At 44.6% G+C, this 26,867-nt stretch overlaps 1 protein-coding gene and 1 long non-coding RNA gene across 3 annotated transcripts in view; one reads left to right on the forward strand and one right to left on the reverse strand.

Moving 5' to 3' along the window:
- LOC123151260 (uncharacterized) overlaps positions 1-1,240 on the forward strand; it is a 35,343-nt gene extending 34,103 nt beyond the window's left edge. Inside the window, exons 2-3 of the long non-coding RNA XR_006475588.1 lie at positions 403-548; positions 614-1,240. This is a non-coding gene — a long non-coding RNA (uncharacterized lncRNA). The remainder of the gene's footprint in view (positions 1-402; positions 549-613) is intronic.
- A 12,457-nt stretch (positions 1,241-13,697) lies between these two features.
- Positions 13,698-23,571, reverse strand: LOC123147179 (phosphoinositide phosphatase SAC3). Of its 2 annotated transcripts, none has more exons than XM_044566413.1 (16): positions 23,104-23,571; positions 21,235-21,439; positions 20,973-21,088; positions 20,281-20,503; positions 19,675-19,751; positions 19,363-19,544; positions 19,196-19,293; positions 18,220-18,353; positions 18,006-18,134; positions 17,451-17,859; positions 16,846-16,967; positions 16,641-16,733; positions 15,631-15,804; positions 15,389-15,505; positions 14,650-14,725; positions 13,698-14,247 (listed from the first exon to the last, which is right to left on the reverse strand). In XM_044566413.1, the coding sequence occupies exons 2-16, from the start codon at positions 21,292-21,294 to the stop codon at positions 14,161-14,163; spliced, it is 2,097 nt and encodes a 698-aa protein (XP_044422348.1). In that variant the 5' UTR covers positions 21,295-21,439; positions 23,104-23,571; the 3' UTR covers positions 13,698-14,160. The 2 variants fall into 2 exon arrangements, with proteins under 2 accessions (XP_044422348.1, XP_044422347.1); XM_044566412.1 differs by having other exon boundaries at positions 20,973-21,138.
- Positions 23,572-26,867: the final 3,296 nt, after the last annotated feature.

Below are 26,867 nucleotides of genomic sequence, written 5' to 3' on the forward strand. Positions count from 1 at the left end.
CAAGTCATGACAAATCTACTTTTCTTATGTTCTGGGTGACCTAAACGAAGTTTAGGAAACACCATCTTGTTTGGATTAGGTCATAGCACTCATAACAAATATAAGTGGTACTATTTATGGTCACCGTCAGATAACTCAGGAAGCAAGCACTTTTAAGTTGTCGTAGTTGGTAGTGACAAAAATAGTTCTGCATTTTTTTACATGATTTATTCTTGTAGTTACATCATCTTGTTGTTAAAGGGTTGGTACCTTTTGGGTATATAGCACATCAACCCACATCCAGTATTTTTTCCTCTGGTTAGAAATAATCTTTCGAATTTCCTAAAAAATGTAAATATTTTGATATATTTAAATTTCCTGTATTTTGTTGTTCCATAGATTTCATTCGGTCATGTTTCTCAGTGTGAAGGGTGAACAACTGCCTTTGGCTTGCTGAAACCATTGAGGGAGATGCTACGAAAACTCTAATAACCTTGCATAAGCAGCATCACATCATGGACATGACAATTGAAGCAGCTGCAAACATGAGACAGCATGAACTTAGCAGGGTAAGCTCGACCTCAATAGTTTCTTTGTTCTTACTGGTGTTTCAGCTCTTGGTTATTCTTCTCAGAGTTAGACGCTTCCACCAAACCTTGGAGGATTCTTCCCAAGATCCTGGATGCCAAAGAAAACTATAGGCAACTAAAGGGACCAACAATTATTCTCACAAAAAAGGACCAACAATTACTTTAATCGGTTTGCATTTGCATTGTGCTAGAACCAAGTTGACTTTCAGTGTGTTCTTTTACTAACATTATTACCAAATGAAAAGATGATTCCTTGAAACGAAGGGCTAACCAGTCAGAACAGAGATAACTTAGGATTATCTTCAAGCCCTGGATGGAAGTCGAATACTCGGAAGAATTCTGATTCTACCAATGCCATGGTGAAGGTTCAAGTTTGTGTTAATGCTGGGATTTATGCAGCATAAAAAACCATTTTATTTTCCGGGTGAAGAAATATAAGCAAGACGACGCCCTTCCTGAGCTTATGGATGTCCTGGGACAACTCTCGATAAACAACGCTCAGAAATTGATAGGTATGTGCTTCATCAACGTCAGCTCACCATATCTTATTTTATTGGCCAACAGGGCAAGGATTCAGCCCCAAAAAATACCACACTCAAGATAAAAGTATCAATTGTCAAGCACTACATGAATTAGCCGTGGAATTGTTCAATTCTTTCCTTGTTTGTTTATGAGAGGATTTGTAGGAATATTTTTCATTCAACATATATCACTGCCTTTTAAGGGCTTACATGGTGAAACTGGTGATTGCTTTCACCAAATGAGAATTAAATTGATGATTTTTGCAAAACAGTAAATAATGACTGCTCTTGATTGTTTTCTGTTTTTTCTGCTTACCTGAATCCAAGAAGCCTGACCATCGAGTAATATAGTTTTTGCGCTTGTATCGTTCGTTGCTCAACCAATAGTTCATAATCTATGTATGTTTATCATTGTCTTTTTTACCAAAGCAAACAGTGTCATGCTTTTTAGACTAAATGTAAATATTATCGGTTGCGTTTATGCTTGAGTGCTCAAGTAACATTTTAGCGCATAAGACAAAAGAAACCACTTTATCACTCCTGTTGTCCGTAAGAACAAACAAAGAGAGGAAAAAACTAATTGGGCCACCTGGCACCCATGCTTAATTCGAATGTTAGGTACCATGTCATATGATGAATGTTACATTGGCTATTTATTTTTCTTGGCGAAAATTGCTTTTGGAGGCCGGAGGCCGAGCTCCATGGAGGCCTCCATTTGCAAAATTCAGAAGTCATCCAAATTCATATTTTTACATTTCAAAAGTGAAAAAAATACAGATGTACATGAGGCATAATGACATGTGTATAGAATTTTCAGGACCAATACGATTGAAATGAGGGTTGTGCGAAAAAAAAGAGGCTTCTGAGCACACGATACTATTCATCCTCAAAGTCCATGAATTTGTCTTTTTTGTACAGGTTGCATTTCAACGTATTTCATCCCAATTCTTTTACACTTACATACATTTCATGCTTGTATACTTGCATCTCTTTAGATTTTTTTTGAAACTGAAAATTTTGAATTTTGATATTTTAGAAATATGAAGCCTGTCACCAAAACGCCCCACTCATTTTTCAAGGGCAACGTTTAGTACTCCCTCCGTTTCTTTTTACTCTGCATATAAGATTTGGTCAAAGTCAAACTTTGTAAAGTTTGACCAACTTTGTAAGAAAAAATATCAACATCTACAATACTAAAGTTATATGGTATGAAAAGTAATTTTATGATGGATCTAACAATATTGATTTCATGTTGTGAATCTTGATGTATTTTTCTGAAGTCAAAGTTAGCAAAGATTGACTTTGACCAAATCTTATATGCAGACTAAAAAGAAACAGAGGGAGTATATAATGTAGACAAAGTGTTTTTATATTAGAATAGATGTATCTCCATAAGGAGTATTAGATGAGACGTGCTTTGCACGTGCAAGCTTACTAGTTCAAAAAAAAAGAGTCGAAAGGTCATATAGTATTAATTACCGCATAGCCTTAAAGGACCACCCTTACAGAAATAAAAAAATACATCCAAATCCTTGTGGATACCCAAGTCTCCTTCCTCGTTAATTCGATTGGTGCGGCAGCTGCTATCTATGAGGAGTGTAGCTTTTTAGCTAGAAATTTTTCCGGCATTTCTTTTGTTCATTGTCCCAGGGAAAGTAATAAGGTAGCTCATTTGCTAGCTAGTCAAGCGGAGGGACCTCTCACCACTTCGTGGTATGTGGATCCGCCTATCTTCATTCTGGATGCTTTGGCAAATGATGTAAACTTATTTGAAGAGCAATAAAATGCCAGAAGGCTTTCCCTCAAAAAAAAAACAAGACGCACATTTTGAAAAGCAAAGCCAAGTATAATGATGGTAAAAATTACTCCCTCTGCAATTTTTTACTCCCTCCGTTCTAAATTACTCGTCGCAAAAATTGATGCATCTAAAACTAAAATACATTTCGTTCAAAAAAACTAAAATACATCTAGATACATCCATTTCTGTGACGAGTAATTCGGAACAGAGGGAGTGTAAAGCCTTTTAGGTCATAAGCATGAAAAATGAACTTATCATGTTTGTAAATGAAAAATGCAAAATAAGACACTGCAAATATACGACAAAGTACAGAGGTACGTATATTTGCCCACAACTATGGGGTGGATCGCCCAACGTGCTTTTCTGAGCTCTTCTGAGCTCGAGCTCGAGTGAACAATAATATCGAAAACCCCTGAATTTTGCTTTTATCAGTTACAGAGTGATCCGCACGTGGTTTCTCCCGCAAACCGGAGACAAACGTGGGGGGTGGAGTGCGGGAGTCCGGCCCGATCCCACGCCTGCTTCTGACCGTCCTGCCCTATCAAAAACCCTCAATCCCCCCCCCCCCCCCTCCTCCGCGCGCGCTTTTTCTTCTGATGCACGCACTGCTTATCACGTCGCATTCATGCCAGCTCAGAGCATGCGGAGGTCGGCATGATGTCGTGATGTGACCGAAGGGAGGGAGGGCGCGCTGACCAACATGACCTCTCGGCAGTCGCCGCTTCAATGCGGACACATGTTTCAGAGGAAACCAACTCCAATCGCTACGCCGCATTGAAGCGGCTGACCGACCCTTTGCGTGGCCTGGCTGCGGCTATATAAGCCGCGCTCCGGCGCCGTCCACATCGTATCCTCCTTCTCCTCCTCCCTACTTCCCGCCCATCTTCCTCCACATCTCCGATGATGGGCAAATCCTGGGCTTTTCTTATTTCTTTTCTTTGAGCACAAGAAAGAAACATCGCTTTCTTTCGCGGCTGCTTCGTTTCTATGCACGAGCTGTTGCTGCGGGTGGGGTGGCGTGTCAATTTGTGTGCATGGGCTGGACTGCGTGCCGCTGCAGTTTGCGGACCAGACCGGATTTCAATTCGTGCATGCAGCAGGTGAACGTTGCTTCTCTCTTGAAACAACTCATAAGGCGGAGCTATACATGCTTCTGGATGATTCCATGCAATTTTGGTTTTTCATTCAAGTCTGGTCAGAGCTGTACAAAGTTGGTGCGGTGTGTAAGACTTTCTAGATCACTGCATACAAGCGTGCGACGGCATAATGGTACTACGTTCTTCTTTTTTCCGAGTATACAATGGTACTACGTTCTTCTTTTTTCCGAGTATACAATGGTACTACTCCTCCGTCCGGAAATATTTGTCATCAAAATGAATGAAAGGGCATGTATCTAGATGTATATTAGTTCTAGATACATCCTTTTTTAATAATTTGGATGACAAGTATTTTCGGATGGAGGGAGTACGTTCTTTAAACTCCGGTTATTGCATACGAGCACATCATATTCGATTAACATGGTGTAAACACATATAAATGTGCGACTATATTTGGCGGACATAAATTTTCATCTATCACATATTATCGAGTGAAGTATGAAACCTAAGAATTTTAGACAAATATATTTGAGTAAATATAACAAGTAAACCGTGTACACAACTTATGGATATGTGTATTGTTTTCCAGAGCACACTCGGCTAGTGATATCTTGGCATGCCAAAGGGAAATTGTGCTAGAAGTTTGAAAGTATATCGCTGGTTTTTCAATGCTGGAAACTTACGTATGCCTAGAGTTTGAGAATAGAACACAGCAAATTCAACGCAAGACCATCTAGATAAGCTCGGGAAGAAATTAACCCCGCCTCTACAAACAATAGGCGCGGAAACGGGGCCGCGTCTCATGAAACCACACAACAATTTGTAATTGCTTTCGTATTTACGTCTCTCTGAATTCATTTCGTGCCCCATAGTTGGCGCACGGAGTTGTTTCATAACTTCTTGACTCTTGGATATTAAATTCAGTCATTAATTATATTATATTATATTTCAAATCCCACATTAAAAGTATTAGTTTTTTATTTTATTCTTGGGAAACATACTCAATCCCCGAGTTGGGTCCATGGGCTTTTCGGGATACAAAACTATGTTTTATTCTTGCACTTTCTTTTTACATTATGTTAATCTGATTAGAGAAGGGAAAGAGAAGGAGAAAATTTCTTATTTGACACTATCTTAAAATCTGCTATTTGACACTGAAAAAAATTGTCTTCCCTATTTGACACAAATTTTAAATTTTATTCCTTATATGATATTTTCGTTCATTTTGAGTCTAAATGACACCTGAAAAAACTATTTTATCCCTCATGTGGTATGTGTATGAGGGGCAATAGCACACACACGCAGCACCAGTGCGAGGGCAGAAGCACACACGCAGCAACACATACACATGCACCAACACACACGCACGCGCGCACACACGCAACAACACGCACGCGCACGTGCACACACACACGCAGCAACACACATGCACGCGCGCACACACGCAGCAACACACACGCACGCAGCACACACACACACTTACACACACGCACCAGCAGCACACGCAGGCAGCACATAGGCACGCAACAGCACACACACGCGCGCGCGCATGTACACACGCAGTAGCAAACACACACGCAGCGCCACACATGCACACACACATGCAGCAGCAGTACACATGTGTGCGTGCACCCACACACGCAACAGCACACGCGCGCACACACATACCGCATGATGGGGCAAAATCGTCTTTTCAGATGTTATTTAGGCTCAAAATGGACGGAAGTGTCGTATAGGAAATAAAATTTAGGACTAGCGTCAAATAGGGAAGAAAACTTTTCCAGTGTCAAATAAGGAATCAGATTTAAGACAATGTCAAATAAGGAATTTTCTCAAAGAGAAGTTGAAGTTTTATTTACGAATAAGGCTTTGCCAACAATACAAGGCATTCCAAAACAATACAAGGCATTCCAAAACAAAGGAATTACAATCAAGTCCTCAAAGACCAAAGTAAACTCAATCCCCGAGCCAAGGCGCGTTTCTGCTCTATCATCAAAGCCAGCCTAACATTTCACCTTGTGGCCGGGAAGTCGTCATGCTTAGGTCAAGTTGAACCAACTTTGTGGTGAAGTGAAAAGACATTTTCATCCCTAGGTGATTTTGATGTGGATGACAATGCAATTTGCGGTTTAATCGTGTGCTTGAGCTATACAGGTATATTCGACAAAGGCACAAGATGATTAGTTTCCCCTCTCAAAGGAAAAGAGCAAAGACGGTGCTCCTGTGATTTATTTATTAAGTCGTAGGAAAACCGTACTATTAAGATAAGAGGGGGTCATTGTTTGAAGGTATGAGTAGAATCAGACACGTACGCACAACCAAATTTGCACCCACATTACCTTCCCATTATTTCGAGGAGTACTCCATTTTCTTCTATTTCTCAAGTTTTTCTCCAGCCGGTAGTACCAGGGTAGAGGGTGGTAATGCAGCTCCCTCCATGGGAACAATACTATACTGCCATTGTCTGCCCCACGTCGGTTATACCGTGCTCATGACCGGTAGTACTGCTCCCCTCTTGGAGTGGCACTACTGGACTAAGTGTTGGACCTACTACCGTATGTGTCTTTCCCTCCTGTTTTGGCTGCGGTGCAAGGGCGGCATTTCTATGACAACACGAACTAATTTATTTTAGTTAGTACTACCGGGCTTTTGAGCGGTTGTACCAATTAGGCATTGCAGTGCAGTCCAACATGGGGCAACAGTAGTACCGCTCTTTGAAGCGGTAGTACCGCTTAGACACTTGTTGTGCAACCCTTATGAAACTGTGGTAGTACCGCTCTCATGAGAAGTATATATAGTACCGCTTAGTAGAATTTCTGAGTAATGGTTGGATTGGAGGAGGGGCTATATAAAGGGGTCTCCTTCCTCCTTTTGACCTACCTCTTGCCTCTCTCTCTCTCCTATGTTGTTGTAGTAGAATTTCTGAGTAATGGTTGGATTGGAGGAGGGGCTATATAAAGGGGTCTCCTCCCTCCTTTTGACCTACCTCTTGCCTCTCTCTCCTACGTTGTTGCCCAAGCTTGAACTTGCTCGATCTCTCTCCCTAGCCATCCAAACTTGTTGATCCTCTAGGATTTGGGAGAGAAGACCTAGATCTACACATTCACCAAAGAAATTTTGATTACCCCTATTTTCCCTTGTAGATCTTGTTACTCTTGCTTGTTCGACAGCCTAGACGAAGAGGTCTCCTCAGAGCTCAAGTCCATTGTGGCGAGACTCCATGGTGGTGTTGAGAACCTCCAATTAAGTTGTGGAGATTGCCCCAACCTTTTTTGTGAAGTCCAGTTGCCGCCTTCAAGGGCACCGCGTAGTGGATCATGGCACCTTGCATTGTGTGAGGGCACGAGGAGAATAAGGCGATCCATTGTGGTGCTTGGTGAGCATCGTGCCACCACTCCTCTCCAACGGAGACGTAACCCCCCCCCCCTCCCCCAAATGGAAGGAACTCGAGGAACAACGTCATCGTCTCCACTTGCGGTTTATTTTTTCCTTGACTTACTTTGTGCATACTAGTTTTGTTGTGTATCTTATCTAGTTTGTTGTTATTTGTGAGCTTGCCATATAGGTTGTCCATCTAGTTGCATATCTAGATAACCTATGTTCTTGCGTATCCCTTAAAATTGGAAAAGAAAGTAAAAATAGTTAGTCACCTATTCACCCCTCCCCTCTAGTCAATCATATTGATGCTTTCAAGAAGAAAAAGAAGCCACCATCTTGTGTAGTTCAGTAATCTTAGACCAAACCAGCTCCTAAATAAAATTTCCACCAACTTCGCAACAACAATGGAGAGAATGTTGTTGCAATGGAGAGAGAGGGATGAACCACTAGAGAATGATTTGTCGTGTCAGTGAGATACCCAAAGGGGAGAAAAGGAAGCTACAACCTTGTTGACGGTGCAGAAATCGGGCGACAGTCATCACCGTGATCGCCAGGTGTCGGCCTTCAGCCGTCAAATCGTCAGATGCCCACAACACTACCACCTAAAAGAGCAGGAAGAATAGGACCATTACCTCGACACCACCCCTCCCCTCTCCCGCGATCCGAAGGACCCAAGACGACGCAAACACTGTCTCATAGATCCAACACTGATAAACTGTGAGAACAATCGCTTCGGTTCGAGATCTGAGGGAAACTTATTCACCGCAGCCATCACCAAAGACCTAACTAACTCACCTAGACTATTAGACACATGTGCAACAAAGTCTCGGGGTTCCACTTCCTCCCACCACCGCCAAAGCAGTCAACGGAGGTGAGGGGACCCTGGAAACACGGAGACCGAGGAGCCTGCTTCCTCCTCTCGCTAGATCTCTTTTGGTGGCTAGTTCTGAAGGGCTGCGGAGAAGAAACATCTGGTTTGGTTTGAGCAAATCTCCATTCACTCTAAACTTTATAGAAAAATCGACCTTACCAGAATGCATGAATAGGAACTCTCCTTAAAATTGCAATCATTTTTTTAAAAAAAATCTCCGTTTCAGAGGAAATTTTCTTTTATTAAAAAAAGGGTACTGGCTACGATTGCTTGGGTACGATTTACCCAGCCTGCTAGAATTCAAACCCTCGTTCTTGCTTTCACATATCGAATATGGTCGGTCTCCTACAGTCCTTGTAAAAAAAAGGCCTAGTGCTAAATTTTCTTGGCTCCATTAACAAACTAATGAGCACGTAACTGTTTCCAATATAAAAACACTACCTAACTTTTTGGTGTCCGCATCGCACGCTGGATGTGGACGCTTCACCTTCTCCAAATCCTTATCCATTCAAAGTAGTTCTTGCTATCACTAAGGTCGACTTACCATCATCTTCATCAGGGTAATTCCAAAACAAAATGCTGATGTAAAAAGGTGGTGAAAATTAAATACTCATGATGATGGTAAGACATGCCGTTGCGATTGAAAAGAAAGCTAAGCGTCAAGTGATCACCCCCGAAAGAAGGCAACCTTTCTCTTTCTTTCTCTCTCTCCTCAAATGTCAGACTTGATATCTCTAAGAGAAGCTTGATGTCCCGCTATCAGAGATGTCACAAGTCCTAAGAGCAACTCGGGCGACCCATTTCGTCCGCTGGTGTCCGTTTAGGTCGGCGCGGACAGAAAAAGCAGACCAACACGCCGACCCAAACGGACGCGAGTCCGCTTGGCGTCCGCATGGTGATCCATTCCCACCCTAATTTTGAGTCGGATTTGCGTCGGCACGGACACGAGAGGGACGCGCGCGCGCCTATCCTTTTCCCGGGCCCGCCGGTCGGTGGCAGCCACCACCATTTTCCCATTTCCCCCAAAAACCCTCCCACCCGCACGCTCCCGCCCCACGCCCGCCATCGACCTCGACGCCGCCGCCGGCCTCGCCTCCCTCGCCTCGTCCGGCACCGCCGCCCCTTCCGAAAAAGGCAAGCCTCGTGCCCCGTGCAAGACCGCCGCCGCGACCAAGTCAAAGAAGCCGCTGACGCCTGCACAGCGGGCAAGGGAGTCGGCCAAGAGGAAGGACCGAAGGCACGCCGCAGACGCGACGGATGAGGCCGCCGCGTAGGCCGTCGTCGCCGCAGCCGCGCAGTAGGAGGTCACCAACGCCCGCGTCGCGGCGGCAACGAGGGAGGCGCTCTACATGCTAGGGTTAAACCCTGGCCAGCACGGCCTCCTCAACGCCGCCGTCGCTGCGGCCAGCACCGGCTCATCGGCGTTTCTGAGGATGGTGCTGTCCGACTCGCCCCGCGCGTCGGCTTGCAACCCGATGCCCGGCTTCCATGTGTACCCGCAGGCCTCCCGCCTCTCTTGGAAGTGCTCACCCGACGTGAGTGTGGTCGCGCCTTCCACACCCACGCTCGCGCCCATCGACCTCAACGCTACCACGGTGGCCAGTGGCTCGTCATCCGGCGGCACGAGGAAACGCGTGTGGCAGACGCCGGCCGGTGTGCTCCCGGACGCCCGCAACCTGTTCGAGGGAATGTCGTCCGCCGTCGACGAGGACTACATGCAGAACCTCATCTTCAAGGGCGCTACGCCGGCCGCTGGCTACGACCCCGATGAGACACAAAGCCAGGACGGCCGCAGGCCGTTCACGCTGGCCGCTGGCTATGATCCCGACTAGACGGCCTTCATGCGTGATCAGGTCGGCATCGACCTTGACGGCTTCCCACTCGACCACGAGTTCCTGGACGACTACGGACTAGAGGAAGAGGACGAGTGCGACATCGAAGTGAAGCCTTTGTTCGAGGATGAGCTCGCCAACCAAGCCGCCGGTCCTAAGCCGAAGCGCAAGAGCAAGCGCACGAAGGCATACACGACTGCCGAGGACAAGCTTCTTTGCGAGTGCTGGAGAGACATTGGACAAGACCCCAAGACAGGTGCCGAACAAAAGCATTCAACCTTTTGGATTCGTGTCCACTGAGAGTTTCATGAGCGCAAGAAGTTTCCTCCTTACCAATTTTTGAGCATGCGCGAGTGGGTGTCCATTTCCAAGCGATGGAGGGTGATCCAACAAGAGTGCAACAAGTTTTGCGCCACTCTTGAGAGCGTCAAGGCCCGCCCCGTGAGCGGCATCGGCATGCAAGACATGGTATGCTAGAAACCGCCCTCTTTTGTGTCATCAAGTTCATGTTTGCGTATTCATTTGCCCATATGCTTGCATGGAAACATTTTGTAGGCATTTCAAGCTTTGAAGGCATTCAAGGTTTAACACAGTGGCAACTGCTTCAACCTCTCCCATTGCTTCCGGGTCATTAAGGATGAGGAGAAGTTCAAGGCGCAATATGCCGCCCTCAAGTCGCGTGGGGGGAAGCAAGCTGTGGAGGAGGTTGGGGACGGTGAGCCGGCACGGCCGCGGGGGAAGACCAACTCCAAGAAGGAGGACAAGAGGGATGCGGCATCCAACACCTTGATCGCAAGAGTGGAGGGCATGATGAACAAGAAGGACTCAAGGGAGGAGGAGCACCGGCGTTTCAAGGCGAAGCAAATGGACGCTTTCATGAAGATCCAAAGGAGGAGGCTTGAGATGGACGCGGAGAAGCAAGCCAAGATGTTCGTGCTAGAGGCGGAGAAGCAAGCCAAGATGCTAGAGATCGAGGCCGCCAACGCCAAGACCAAGGCGAAAGAAGTGGCTCTCGAGAGCATGATGGCCGGGAGGGGGGGGGGAGGAGATCATGAAGGTGGATCTCAACATTGTGTCGCCAAGGAAGAGGCCATGGTTCGAGAAGATGCAAGCCGACATGCTCAAGTTCGACGACGAGTGATCTATGGCGATGATCGCCATCTTTTTTGTATGCCGGCAGGTGTGCTAGCATGACTACGGGGGCCGCGATGGCGTGGTCGAACTCAAGTCCCATCATTTTTGTGTGCTGGCATGTGCGCCGGCCGGCTGGCGAGTGCGCCAGCATGAACTTTGGTGATAATTTTTGAAGCTGGCATTGTATGCCGATGCTGACATGGCGACGGCATGAGACATGGCCGCTGGCATGATTGGCCGTCGGCCTTTTTTTTTTAAAAAAAGTTGAGTGCGGATATGAAATGGGTCGGCGCGTTAGGTGCACTACCGACCCAAATACAAAACTGGTCGGACGCCGGACGGGCGTCCGACCCAAACGAACGAAAAGCGAACAAATGTACCGTCTATTTGGATCGGCCCGTTGGAGTTGCTCTAACAATTTTTTGTGCTGGTGTAATATGACTTTCCTGACGTATAACACCATCTCTAGTGTTGCAGGTTTCTCAAAAAAAAAAATTCTCTAGTGTTGCAGGAAGCTTCGACCGGTTTGATACGATGGAGAGATGTTGAGTTCTTGGGGTAGGAGAGAAGGGACTGGCGAAGAAAAAAATAGGCAGGAAATTTTAAATATTTCGTCGATGATGCCGAGTTCATATGCTATCGCATGAACAATGGTTTCAAAAATAACAATAATAAAAGATCTGAATTTTTTGGCATAAAAGATGTTCGAGTGTTCTAAGTGTGCAAAATTTCGTTATCAAATACTCCCTCCATTCACACCAATATAGGATGTTTTGGATATTTTAATTTTGATCGTGTACGAACTGAAATGAATGAACAAACACACTAAAATGCGTCTATATACATCTGAATCAGAAAAAAAAATCAGAACATCCTATAATAATGAACAAAGGAAGTATCAAACAGAGGAGATCTAGGAAAAAAAAGATGTCATTTGTCTATGAAGTTGCACTCACCTAGCACAATCAAGCATCTTTGATGCTAGAAAATTCCGGTTTTTTCAAAACAAAATAGAAGCTCCGTGTCTAGAGTTTCTCTTTTACTTTACCATTTCCATTTTTTATTTTTATTTTGCGGGTGAACCATTTCCACTTTGTTGATGTAGCCCCTTCAGAAAACCATCTTGTCTGACTTCAAACAGGGTTGAGCCACCCCTTTGGTGAATGCGTGAGACGAAAGAGGTGTGTCGAACTGCTAAGTACTACTCCCTCCGTTTGGAAAAGCTTGTCCCTTAAATGGATGTATCTAACACTAACTTGATGCTAGATACATCCATTTGAGAGATAAGTTTTTCCGAATGGAGGGAGTATATCTCTGTATCAAAATATAAGACGTTTTTGCAGCCTGCAAAAACGTCGTATATTTTAAAGGGAGTAGGATTCTTGGCGATTTATTAGGAAAACAAATACAGTTTTACGCAATACATATTTATTAACAGCAGCCGCTCGCATTACTAGAACTTTCGGGTGATGCCACGCAAAACAAAACTTTCGGGTGATGCACTGTTACAGCAGTGGTACTGTCACCACTCCAGTAGATTCAGTCTGGCTAATGATGTGATGAGTCGCTGTCGCTGAGCTGAACTGAAAAGCTGAGCTGAAAATGGGGGCAGTCCAACCTGGCATGATACTCCTATGGGCGTCGTGGCGTTGCCCATGGCATCGGATCACATGCCTAGACTAGGGCGGGGAAAGCCATGGCTGGTGTGGCTCATGAGCACGTGAGAGACCTACCAAAGTGCACCCATGCCGTCGTACTGGCTTTTGCTCAAGCCACGGGCCAATTATATTTGGAGCGAGCGTTATCTGCTTTCTCCATGGACTTTTGGTCTATCAAGCACAGTGTCCGGCAACATGGCATGGGCGTGGCGAACTGAAGCTTGCAAGGATGAAGGACCCATCTGCACCTCATCTACAGACATGTTGCTTTCTGGGAGATCAATGAATTTGGCAGCTCTCCTGCCAAAAAAGACCACTGCGAGCTGAACACGGGAATTCCAGAATATATATTTTGAATTATATGAGAGTGCCCATTTCTGCCTGGAAAAGAAAACCCCATTCACCTTTTATAGGGTGAGGGTCAATATCCAACCACCATCTGTTCCACACTGCATTTTATTTCCTTGACACTGCGCCACTATTATCGGATTTACCATTTAAAACAATTTCAAAATATTGCCAGTTTAAAAAGATAACACATAGCATACAAGTTAACAGTATTGCACTCATGGTCAATACCTCATGCGCCTACAAGCAAAGTGTAACATCAAGCAACAAGATTTTGCTAAATTCATACTCTGATACTTCAATTTCAGCTTAGTAATGTGCAACTGCAGAGATTTAAAAAACAAAGCATACTTTTAAGTTTAATGGGAATCAATTCAATTGCAGCACAAATTGGAGAAAGATACCGCCACACTACAAGCAGGGGCAATCAGGTAAAACCGAGAAATAAGAAAACAGGGCTGCCATGATAAACAAACCAAACAAACGCAAGAAAAGTATCCCTGATTCCGAGGGACTTAAAAAAATACACAATAGCATCTCCTCTGTTTTGTTGAATACAAGGTACATGTATCAAGATATCCCAGCCTAACGGGTTGAGGGAAAAATGGTGATTTCGAGACCACCTCAACTTGGGGGGGAAATGTCAGCAGTTCATATATATTTACACAGTAGAAACACGAGCGATGGTACAACTTTCCAAAGAATAATACACACTACCTACATTCTTTCTTTCCTTTAAGAAAAATATGAACAATGCCTATCTACTCACCCCTAGAAGAAATAGCTGGTCAACAGCAAACAAAGAGGATTTTACACTTCGCTAGAGGACTAGTTGGATGGCTGTGACAATGCGAGATCACAAATCACAGTGATTATGCTAATGGCTTCTCCTCGCAACAATAGTCTTGTAAGTGTTGGGAGCCATCCTGTAGCTTGAATATACATGATATGATATCAGTACCAAAAAGCCTCTCCCTCGTCAACCCATTGCAGGAAATTGTGAGATAACCCCTGAGCGTGTATCTCTGCCAGGTGATCTTCCTGAAAATTTCAGATGAAATGACTAATTGTTGGACAAAATGATATCAACCGTGTGCATATTTTCACCCAAAATGATCTAAATGATGTTCAGCCAATGCAATGATCATGCTTTGAAGCAAACTTTTTCCATCTGTAGTCAACAAGTACAGGTTCGCAGTTCCAGAAGGAAACACTTCTACTGTTTACCAAATGAAAGGGGAGAACAGGTGTTATCCCAGAATGACGGTTGTTGTCATGTTCTCTTTTGAGTGGACAAATGCTCATGCATGATGAGGGAGCATGAACTTCCAAACGAGATAAAACGAAAGAGAACATGAAATTAGGGCAGAAGAAAGTTTTGTGAAACATGATTGCAATGCACAAATAGCAAGTAGGATTGTTAGATTGATCAATTGCACTAACCGTTATCCCAGGGGTTACACCACGTTCACCATTATCATTCACGTTAGGAGTACTTACGGCTCTTGATCTGCTCAAACTGTCAAACATAATGTGCAACATAAATATAGTGAGAAGGACAGAAAAATCTTCTTGACATCAATTTTGAAAGTGCAGTATTAATGAGCAGTTCCATGGTCACGTCACTGCAATTAGGGATAGTAGAACAAATGGGCAAATAAAGCAAGAACTTATTAAAAATATTCATCCTAGATCTTGTTCGGTATAAGTATAAAAGATGGCATGGCCTACATGGCCTGTATGACCCATAACTCTACTTCCTATATAAAATTCTTGCTAATGGAATAAGAGAGTGTTCAAGGTTGTGACTATCTCTTCTTAACATATCGCAGTTCAGTGTGTGGTTTCAGTGAGCATTGGATGGACACTTCAACAGACTGATCAGAGAACACATGGCAACGATTACAATATTTTAGGTTGCCTCTTATTTATAGAAATCTGGTACAAACAAAGGATCTAAAGATTGTGTTCAAAGCAACCATTTTTGCAAGCTAACTATTTATTCTTCAATGATAAATGTAGAATAATACCAACAGAAATAATGGAAATGTTATACGAATGATTCTTTGTTCCACATTTTGTGTGCATGACTGCATGTGTACAAATGCAACAAATAAAAAGCTTGATACATTCAAAGACACGGATACAGGATCAACAAGGGAAGGCAGGCAGTATGAACAACCTTCCATTGTCTGAAGCTGAAAGCCAGTCAAGATCAAGGAAATTTGAATCCCCAGAAAAGTTGCCATAGTCAAGCTCGCAACTGGTATACTTAATATGAGGCACTGTTGGAGTATACCTGCAGTAGTTTTCAATAGAAGAGAGAATCATACCATAAGTATTAAATGTTAATTTCTGCACATTGGTATATGCTCTTGACAGAAAATAGAAAGGTGAAGTTCCAGAACCAGAACTCAGACAAACCTTAATTTTGACACCGCATCATGCACCGAACCAGACCGGCAGTTAGGAGGTTGTAGCTCATTTTCGAAATCACTAAATCCTGGTGTCGAAATTCCATTTGGACCATTGCTGGACAGAGAAGTGTTGCTTTTACGAAGAATGCTGCCATCTGATCTTGACCTTTTTATAAGTTGACTGTGACAAATATACAACTCGGACAATTGATAAGATGGATTTTAATGATTTGCAAAATGCATGTGCGGATAAAATAAAGTATAGACAATTCTTTAATGAGGTGGCCCTAAGATCAGTTTGGAAACACTACGGAAAGGTATTTTGTACGGATGTTTTTTACCAGGTTGTACTGTTTTCAACAATAGACAACTCACTCTGTTTCAGGACATCAAATCTAGCGAACCTAATACACAAGGATTTGAGTGTAATAGCAAGAACAAAAAGTAACAAAACAGGGAGACACTGCCCTTACAAAAAGGTAAATGAGACGACTAAAAACACATATTTCTGTCCTAACTTCAAGAGCACAGGTGAAACTAGCTGTATGCACTGGATGGGGTCTTTTGTTTTCTCCTTGGTCGCTAACTGTGGAATGACAAGACAATCACCTTATATTATCACAATAATGAGATGCCCTACACATTACAAGTTTTAGCGGCATCATGTTTTTAATTCCAGAATTAAAAAATGATAACCATCAAACTCTGCTGGTCAGAACTTCTGAAGTGAACAATCTAGGGTTGAGTTAGCACCCACTTGTCTAAATTACTTTCTGGTCCCATATTCTCATGCAAGCACTACTGGCCCGTTCTTGTTAATAGCACTAGTAGCACTGTACTAATTATGCTGTTGCTGTTAGCCAACAAATAAATGCACTTCACGTATAAGGTCAACATCCACGTGTGACCCAAATTGGGGGTACTTGTTCTAGTAGTTCAATCAAAAGGAAAAGCTTATGTCTTGTGGTCTTGTCACATGCATTCAAGAAAACCATCATAACCACCATATAAGTTTACCTTGTTTTGTCATCAAGGACATTCTCCCCAGAAACAGACTCTGACTCCCAAGGTGCAAATTTTTCCTGCTGCGGTCGGTGGTAACCCAAGAATCTACAATTTTAAGAACGCAAAAACAACAAGTATAACAAACTCAGTACATACTATTTCTTATTAAAAGTATATAAAGGGATGTGTAGTGAACACTGAGCTTAACCAAACATACAAATTTATTGCTGCCTGTTTGTAAGCATCCATATAGGCATTACTGTAGTATCGCTGTAGTGTCCTGAAGAACTCTTGAGACTGAATAGCAAACTTAAGGTGCCCTCTCTTTGCAGAGAATATCTGTACATAAAAGATAAAACCACATGTAGGTTCATCAAATGAGTGCTCAACGAACAGCTGAACATGAAGAAAACATGTCATATTGGACCTTCTGAGGCTCATCAATCAGCATAACTCAGTGAAACGACTGCCTTTTTTTTGTCCTCGAGCTATGAGTCATACCCAACTTAAGCAACAAGTTCTCGTATACGGATTGGATACTAGTCCTCAAAACCAAAATCAATTTTTTTAAATCCACTTAGATACATGGTTCAAATCATTTTCTTGAAACAATCCTGGTATAATTGGTTCACTTTGAAAACTAAACCTAAAATAAAGAGCAAAACTAGAGAAACCCTAAAAAATATATGCAGTATAATCAAACCTATTTCATTCTGAGTCTTTCTATTGACGTGAGTGAAGGAACTGAAGCTTATCTCACATGCTGAAGCAACATACCACAAGTGAAATTACTGAAACAACAAGATTACATTGTAGGAGTACCTTGTTGTGTGCAGCCGAACCACCATACTGCAAAGCAAGTGTGTCACCCATCCGCTCATAAAAGTGCATCAAATGGTGGGCCAAGGGGGAGTCTAAATCAAGCTCTGGAGATTCTACAGAACCAAGTGCATGCAACTGGTGTCCAAGAGAAGCTAAACCATAGGCATACTGAGCAACATTTGTGCGGTCTAAACAATCTATACAGTTCGTGCGCAATACACCCTTTTGTAATTTGGGGGGCTTTACTGTTGTCGATCCATTGTTAGTGGCTACATCTTCTGCAATTCCACTAGTGGAGGTATCAGAACTACCACATGTATCTTCTTGGGATATGTCACCATTATTATCGATACAGTCTGTGTTGCCACCGTCATTTTTGTCATCACATCCACGAAAACCACAACCATTCCTGTAAGGTGTGAAACGAAAAATCAGAGATAACACAAACAAAAATGTTTTGTCTTTGGATTAAGGCAGTATCCTATTCATGAGGTAAAAGATAACAGCCACTCAAATTAAATGGCAAAGACACCATACGGAATAACAAATACTTACAATGGAGTATGTAAATTAAGGGAGCTCCCAGGTGTTTGAGCTGAGGAAACTTGACAATAAAAGAATTCTGTCAAGTTCAGAGCTTCGAATGCCACTTTCATAAGTACTTGGAGGGCATTTGCATTTTTGCTGAAATAAAACTCGCTTCAGTAATGCACGTCAAAAGCATCTAATAAACCACAACTGGAAGGTGTACAGCACAAAGAATTGATACCTTCGAGTGCTTTTATTAAGATCCCAATGTAAAAACCTCAAATGATTTTCGACTGGTAGACCATTATTTATAATCTTTATTGCTTTGTCAAATTCTTGACGAAGTGTGGATTCCCGCGGTTTCCTCTCGCGTGTCTTGACATAGCAGCAAAAAAGAAGGTGAGAGCATGAGCTTTTAAAGTAACCTTCAACCACATAAGTGAAGGTCTCCAAAACTAACTTTGATCATGCCACTGTTCTGTTAGATGTATCTATTGTAATCTATTTTTGAAACCTCTTAAGATTATAATTTTAACAAGGGGATTTTACACATTTGCCATTAGTTCAACTACTAACTTGTGTTCTGCTGTAGCTTTTTTATGAACTATGCACATGCTACTGTTCCTTTTAGATGTATCTATGTATATGCCACTCTGCTCTTTCTAGATTCAGTTAATGTCCATTAACACTCTTTGACTCCATACTCTCCTCGCCGGCCCAGTCGGGGAGGCCACTAGTGGTGCCTTGCTCAGCCTCACCGCCGGTGCTAAGAAGCAAGGAGAGGAACTTGAAACGTAGCATAAAACAGCAACAGATGTTTACACTACAAACTTGGGTATAATATGCTTGCCTAGAAGCAGCCACATGGGTGGAATACTTACAATGAGTCAGGGTTGGAATAAGAGCACATACTTACTGGTGGGCCTATGGGTATTCCAATCGTTCGACATTGCACTAAACATTGAGTGAACAGTAGCAGAGCGGTGTGGAATATGTATAAGTGTAAATACACCTAACGGAACAATGGAATATGTCAAGATAGCAGAATGATGTATTTTTCTAAGTCATTTCTACCCGGACTATTTCATATAGCTGGTCTAAACACCCACGAAGATATTTTTAGTCAAAACTAAAGCAAGTCGACTGCACGCATTCAAGGATGAAGGCATGAAGCATCCATCAGAAGTCTCACCGCATAATAACAGTGTGGGACTTACCTTAATCAAGTTTAAGATGATGATGGGATCTCCATATCTCCTCCTAAGATTTTCAAAATGAAGCCTGGTTGCTTCATAATTATTGCCCTTCTCATGCACTGAAAGAACAAGCAAATTAAAACAACTGAATGATACTCCATGCAGCAAAGAAGGATTTCAATGCTTACATATGATATCAGGCTTAATAATAAGCTTTGATGTCTCTTGGGACCAGAATAGAGGAATAGAACCCCTGTTCTGCACAACAGAGCTTATTTGCCTAGGTCCAAGTGTGTCATCAAAAACAAGTTGCTCAGTCTCGACATCATTTGCTACTCTGCCCTCCTCATTCACACCTCTCCTTAAATACCTGTTCAATACGAGTGGCGAGATCAAGCAATTCAATGGTCCATATTTCCTTTTGAATCTCACCCGTTCAAATCAGATAACAAACTAACAGGAAAAATATATAAGAATAAAGGGTTTCACAAGTGACAAACCTGGTTCCAGCATAATGCCTCGATCGTCTAGCAATGAGAGTCAACATAATGTCCTTCCCAGATATTTTCATTTTATCCTTGAATTAATTAAGTCAAATCAAATAATTATACTATTAAGAAAATGGTTTCCTAAGAAGCACTTACGAGTAAAGGAAGTTATTTAATCGTACAGCGAGTGTTTTCTGCTACGTCTACATTAGATAAGTTTTTCTAATAGAACAGAATGAATTCACAATCGATGCATATCTTACAAAAGATAAAACATTTGGTATAAAGTTTTGCCACATCTTATAACTGTATCTAAATATTTGTAGGCTCTCCTCTTCACTATGGCATGATTTTACATTTTTAAGTGTGGAAAGTAAATTTGAAGACATGGTACTATTACTAGTCTAGCATCAGAAAATAAAAATAAAATGCCTCACTAAGTAGTAAAACAAATGAAGAAACTAAACAGGGAGAAAATTTAATGCGCCAATATCTGTCATACCATGCAGACAATACTTGAGATAAAGGATCCATTTTATGGATGCAATCTACCGTAGACACAAGTTCTCGTGTTGAATATGACATCACTAAAAGAGATCAATCTCATGGGGTATATACCTGTTTAAAGAAACCATAGACTAACGCAACAGTCCAGCAGGTACTTTGCAGAATGTTACGAACCCCTCGTGTTAGAAATTCATTCCATACAAACATTGTGTCATATAGGTCCCATCCTGCCTGTGGATCATTAAAATTCTTCTGGAGACTTCTCATGATATGGTACGAGTGGCTGAAAAAGAAGTCTTTCCTAAGATCTATTGTCTGCAAGAGCTTCTTGTACCTGCACACATAGTAAACATCGCTTTATAAGGACACATAAAGTGTTGCATATGGGTATAGGAAATAAATAATTAAATATCAAGAAACAAAAAATCAATGGGTTAATTGGATAAATGCCACTCGAATTCTGGCGATTCCGAGAAATGCCACTGCAATTTCCAAACTTTGAAAAATGCCATTTCCAGTGGCATTTTTCAAAGTCTGCAGTGGCGTTTTTCAAAGTTCGCAAAATTTGCAGTGGCATTTTTCAAAGCCTGCAGTGGCGTTTTTCAAAGTTTGCAAAATTTGCAATGGCATTTTTCAAAGTTTGGAAATTGCAGTGGCATTTCTCAGAATTGCCAGAATATGAGTGGCATTTATCCAATTAACCCAAAATCAAATGCTTCACAAATAGAAAATATTGCCAACAATCAAATTTTGTGAACTGATGTGAAGTCTGGGATATCATTGATATGTGGGATACAACATACCTGTTCTCATCGTTGGAATTTAGAAGCGTTTGCTTCATTTTGGAATTAGATAACTGGATCATCGCAGTCTTGGTAACTTGGTAAACTGCATGGCCAAATATAGCACCAATTTTTCTCTGCTCGGTGATAATTAACATGTAATAAGGCCCAAGGAACTTAATGAAACCTGTATGGGAAATTTATCATTGATGCATAGTCACAACAAAAAGAACTGCCATCTATTAGCATGGTATCATTATCAGAGAAAGATGGGATAATTTACCAATGATTCCACAACAATTTGTAACAAAATTGAGTCCACCAGTTGACCTATGGTCTTCATCTAGAGTTTTTCGTAGATCAAGATATTCACTGTGTGAGTACATGGTAGAATCCTCATCTATGTTGAGCTCTGATGGCTCCAGTCTATCAATCTTGAGTAATCTCCATAATGTTTTGTCAGTGTTAGTTCCGAGAATATAAAATTTCTGCAAAAAAAATTCACAATTTAAGTATGATGAACAACATCAAAAGCAAAGCTACTTGCATCATGTTATATGATGTCAATAAAACTACAACTACCTCTGTTCCAAGATAGATGATGTTTGGAACACGTCCCCATTCAAACTTGTCATATATCACATTAATGGATTAAAATATACAACGGTTAGGTGCAAATCATACCATAAGGTTTGTCATGAAAAATAGTTGCACAAATTTATCTGTCAATTTTTACAAAAAATAATGGTCAAACATACACGCCGCACAGTGGGCAGAGTAAAAAGAATCTTCTACTTTGGAATAACAAATGTCCAAAGAGTGGGCATTCACACCGGAAATGAGCAAAACCTCAAAATAAATAGTGTTTATTTAGCATCGACTGACTCCCAATTGGCCAACAGTGATGTTTTTGCACCATAGGATCAGAGAACCGAACGGCCCACCCCAACCAAAACTCTCTCTCTCCCCGCAACTCTCCATTTCTTTCCTCCATTCCGCTGGCTCTACTGCCATGAAGACTGGAGGCGATCAAGCATTTCCTCGTGACCCCCAAGCCTCTGGTGATACATACCCCCAGACCCTAACTCCCCAACTCGCATCACCTCTGCATCCACCTTGCTATGGCTGCGAAACCGCATCCGCGACCCTGCCAGCTCTGACTCTAACCCGTCTCCCCTCAACTCAGCACCGTCACACCGATTTTTTTGGCTATTCGATTGTTGCCAAACTGAAAATAAGTCTACAGTAAGATAGCAGTTCGGTAGATAAACAGTAATAGATCACACAAAAGCAGCGGTGATTAAATATTGGAAATTAGATTTAGAAACTAAAAGAAAAGGCACAAGGCTCTCGTCCTGGAATCAGAACTCCAACACTAACCTACAAAGCTATCTAGAAACAAAGAAAGCCTCCTCCATTTTCTAACCAGAGATGAACAAAACGCAACAGGAGAAACACAATTCCGTATCTCCCGGCACGGAATGGAACAACACCATCACACAGACAGCTAGAAACTTCATAAGCACCTCTCGCGATAGTCAGCCTGCACCCCCTCAACCCCAAGCAAACCAAAATCACGAGCACAGGTCGTGAACGCAATTCCCAATCACAAAAGTGTCACGCAATGACCCCAAGCAAACCCATATCACAAGCAGCTGCAGCTGATTAACATCAGGATCGCAATTCCGAATCTCGGCCTCGGCCGTGGCAGCATGGAGACCATCCAGATTCCAGGTGGTCACAACCCGTGCCGTCGTCCACAACCGAAGCCACGCGCGACGCCAGCCCCCTTCCGAAACAAACGGCCCGGTAGCTCGGCCATTTCCGGAACCACAAGCTCGCCCACAACCGAAGCCACGCGCGACGCCAGCCCCCTTCCGAAACAAACGGCCCGGTAGCTCGGCCATTTCCGGAACCACAAGCTCGCCCACAACCGAAGCCACGCGCGACGCCAGCCCCCTTCCGAAACAAACGGCCCGGTAGCTCGGCCATTTCCGGAACCACAAGCTCGCCCGCCCGCCCGCCCGAAGCTCGCGCAGGGTGGGTCGCCGAATCGAGCATCAGCAAAGCAGGAGGCAACCAAACGAGGAAGCGCGTGGCACATAACAAAGCCCGCGGGCGCAATGTGATTTTGGGGGGCGAGGGCGCTCACCGAGTCGGTCTCGTACAGCTCGAAGCTCTCGAGGCAGCTCGGGTCCGCCTCCGCGTGCGCCATGGCCGGCCGAACGAATGGACTCCCCCGACGCTGGCCGGCTGGGCCTCGACCGCCGCCGCGGGGCAGATCAGAGCCCCGCCGCCCCCCGCAGGGACCCTAACTCCGCGCCGCCCGGCAGCTTGAGGTAGAACATTCCCCCGGGGACCCCGCGCGGATCACGGCGTCAGCAGCAGCCGCGCGGCAGAGCCCAGACCGCGCGCGCGAGAGAGAGAGGCTTCCCTTCCCGCGGCGAATGGCCGCGCCCTCGCGGCGGGATCCGGGGAGCTCCCGAGCGATCGCGGGCCGCCTCTGCGCGGCGAGGTTGGGGAAATCTGTTGGGGAGGCGGGGAGGAGGAGGAGAGGGAGGTGGTGGTGGTGAGGGAGGCCGTGGAGAGAAGAGGAGATGATTATTTTCGTCTGCCCTCCCCCCCTCCCTCCCCTCTCTCTTTTCTGTTGGGGCGTCGGAAAAAATCCGTGAGGCGTGGTCAGGTCAGGTCAGGTCAGGCAGGGAGTAGAGGAGGAGCGTGAGCTGGCCTGGCCTTATTGGGTCAGTTTTTCTTTCTTTCTTCCTTTCTTTTTAAATTGTTTTTCTCTGATGGTTTTGTGTACGTTTGTGCCACTACTGCGTGTTTTAGATTATGTCATGCCGATTCATGTGTATGCTTTTCATTTTTTGTGGAGGCTTTCAGCTGTGGCACTGCGTTGTCTCTAGCTGTTCGGGTTTTATTGTCAGTGTGTGTTTAATAATAATTATTTTTTATCCCCTAAAGGCTGGGGAAAAGCTATCTATTGCAGATGATGGATTGGCGGAAGAAAGCAAAAATATTATGAGCCTTTAGGGTGGAGAAAATGATTCTCTGGCGACATGAATTGGTAAAGAAACTGTGGTGGGTGTGGTTTCAGGCTACACAGAACGTATAATATGACAATATTATGATGCTGGTGCATGCACTATTAGCCGAATTAAGCAGTTGCTGTTATTTTAAAAAGGGAGGGGAGGCAGGGCAGGGCATATTCGGGCGAGGGTGACAAGACGGTGGCTGATTGGCGCCGAAAAACGTGGCTGCAAATCCTCCACCTGCCCGCCACCCCTGACACCGCCGGGCCATGCGGAGCCGCCGGCCGGTTCCGACGCCGGCGTCCGGCGGCAGCGGTTTGCCCGAGCGAGCACGGAAGACGGAACGTACGGGCCACAGCCTCGCCCAGGAATACGTCACCGGTATTTGCTTGTACGCCATATAATTCGCAACGTGCGAAATGTCAATCGCCAAGTTTTTTTTTTTGAGGGGTCAATCGTCAAGATAAGCACGCACATAACCGACCAGTCCACGGCCCACGGGAGCAATCTTTTTTGGGGGGATGAAGTTGCCCACGGGAGCAATCTACTGAGGGGAATTGAGCAGCTCTGTTGTGTCCAGGGAGGGAGAAAGGGAAGGGAGAGCGCTCTCGTCTCGCGTGTCCCCGTCGCCGGCACGCGTTGCATCGCGTGGACGCGACCGAGCGCGCGCGCGCGCGCGGTGGAGCGGCCGCGGCGACGTGGGGCGGCCCGGTTGGCGCCCGCGCCCTCGGCCCGCGCGCGTTTTACAAAGCGGGAATGATTGGGGGGCGGGAGTCGCCCGGCCAGTGGCAGCGCGCCACGCCGCCGCGGATCCGGTTCCTCGGCCGGCCGGCGACGTCGCTGTCCTTGTTTTCTCTGCTCTTCCCTCGCCCCGAGCCGTTTCCGTTGATGGGCGTGGGCGGTTGGCCCCGTCCCGCTGGGGGCGCGCGTCCCAAGCGGAACCGCCGACCGCTGGCTATCGCTCCCGTCGATAAAAACTACGCGTGCATACGTGATTTGTCGCCGCTCAGCTTTTTTTTTCCTTCTGGAGCAGTATAGTCAAGTAGAGTGGCGCCCCCTACGCTACGATCAACTGTTGCCGGCTGTGCATCGGTCGACGACGGAGATTGTAGTAGCATCTCGAGTCAGGTTTGTCGCCGCTGAGCTAGTGGAATAGATGGATCGAGTGCACCTAAGATGAACTGTTGCTTACATCAGTCGCCGACTAAGAGCATCCTAGCAAGTCCCGTAAAAGGCCCCCGGCCCCGGAAAATTCCAGCCGACCTGCGGGATTTGCGTTTTTGGCGGTCCGAATAGATCTTGCATATCGATCGGTCGGTGGAAAAAAAATATACGGCGTACTGGATATGCGGCCCCTCTGCCGATATATACACGTCACCAGGGGCATTTAGGGTTAGCCCCCCGATCCCCTCCGCCGCAGATTCGAGTTGCTCCAGCGAGAAATTGTGTCCTCCTCTCCTCTGCTTTTCCCCCTTCTTCACAATATCGATGGTCGATGGTGCTGGTGGAAGCCGGGGTAGCCGAGCAAGCGCGAGCAACACGACACGAAGGCTGGTAGATCCAGTCGTGTCGTGGTGCCATGGAGATCGAGGCAAGCGCAGTAGCGCGGCCGGCTCTCCCGGAGCAGCGGGCGAAACCCTTGGGCCGGCTTCGATGTGCTCGACGAACACATCTTGCCGCACATCAAGAGATGATGCACCACTGATGAGAAGCTCGTCGCCGCGTAGCGCGCGGTGGCCAACGAAGAAGAAGGTGCCATCGACCGTATCACCACCGCCTAGAACGATCACGAGCTCGCTATAGCGCTCCGCAACTTGGCCGTCAAGTACTACTTCAGCCAAGTTTTTTATGTCCGCTCGTTCAAATAGCCGCGTATATAATCCAAAATAGTTTAAATGCAGGAGTAGTTCTAATTTAAAGAAGTTTAAATATTGCACTCCAACATTGTTATCCTCCTTAACCGTTCATAGATACTCAATCAGAACTTCCTTTAGTTGCTCGATGTCAAATTTGTTGATGCATTTGAACTAACTCTTCTAATGTGGCCGGATTCTGGTCGGAAAGTTCTATAGGATCACCCATGTTCTCAAATTCAAGACCTGCGGCAGCATCATCACCTTCATATTCCTGTTCATGTTGTGCATGATCACACAACATGTCATCACCTCCCACAAGGTTGCCCAATCCCATTGTTTAGCAGGTCCACGAACAACTGCAAAACGTGCATGCGGAACTCCAAATGTTCTCTCAACATCCTTTCTAGCTGCTTCTTGTCTTTGGGCAAAGTGAGACTTTTTCTGGTCATCTGGGTTAGAGATGGTGTTGACAAAAATAGCCTACGAAGGGTAGATGCCGTCAACCAAATAGTAGCCCATGTTGTACTCATGCCCATTGACAATATAGTGGCAAGTAGAAGCTTTTCCTTCAGTCAGCCTAGCAAAGAATGGCGATCGCTGCAGCACATTGATGTAATTGTGAGACCCGGGCATGCCTAAAAAAGCGTGCCAAATCCAAAGATTGTGTGATGTAACTGCTTCAAGAATGATGTTGCCTTGGAAAGGTTTTGGGCAGTTCTTCCATTTAGATGCATGCAGTCAAGAGATTTGAGCAAACTTGGCCGCTCTTTTACTTTCGAGATTGCCAAGAGCCTCTCGGTGTCTGCCACAGATGGTTCTCTCAAGTACTGAGGTCCAAGCACGTATACCACCATGGCAGTTGCAAACCTGACTATGGCATATCCGCATGCGCTCTCAGACATCCGTAGGTACTCGTCCCACTAATCAGCAACAGTGACATATGCAATCATCCATAGTGCAGCCGTGCACTTCTGGCCAGAGAACCCAATCCTTCCCATGGCGTCCTTCTTCAAGATGAAGTAGTCATC

The sequence above is a fragment of the Triticum aestivum genome, chromosome 7A, assembly GCF_018294505.1.
Source record: "Triticum aestivum cultivar Chinese Spring chromosome 7A, IWGSC CS RefSeq v2.1, whole genome shotgun sequence".
NCBI lineage: Eukaryota > Viridiplantae > Streptophyta > Magnoliopsida > Poales > Poaceae > Triticum > Triticum aestivum.

Excerpts from the sequence above, each read along its gene's own strand:
- LOC123147179 (XM_044566412.1), bottom strand. The coding sequence starts at position 23,166 with ATGGCGCACGCGGAGGCGGACCCGAGCTGCCTCGAGAGCTTCGAGCTG. Across the intron at positions 19,752-20,280 it reads TCTATGGTTTCTTTAAACAG|GATAAAATGAAAATATCTGG; the intron begins GTATATACCCCA and ends AATTAATTCAAG. Across the intron at positions 19,294-19,362 it reads TATTAAGCCTGATATCATAT|TGCATGAGAAGGGCAATAAT; the intron begins GTAAGCATTGAA and ends TTGTTCTTTCAG.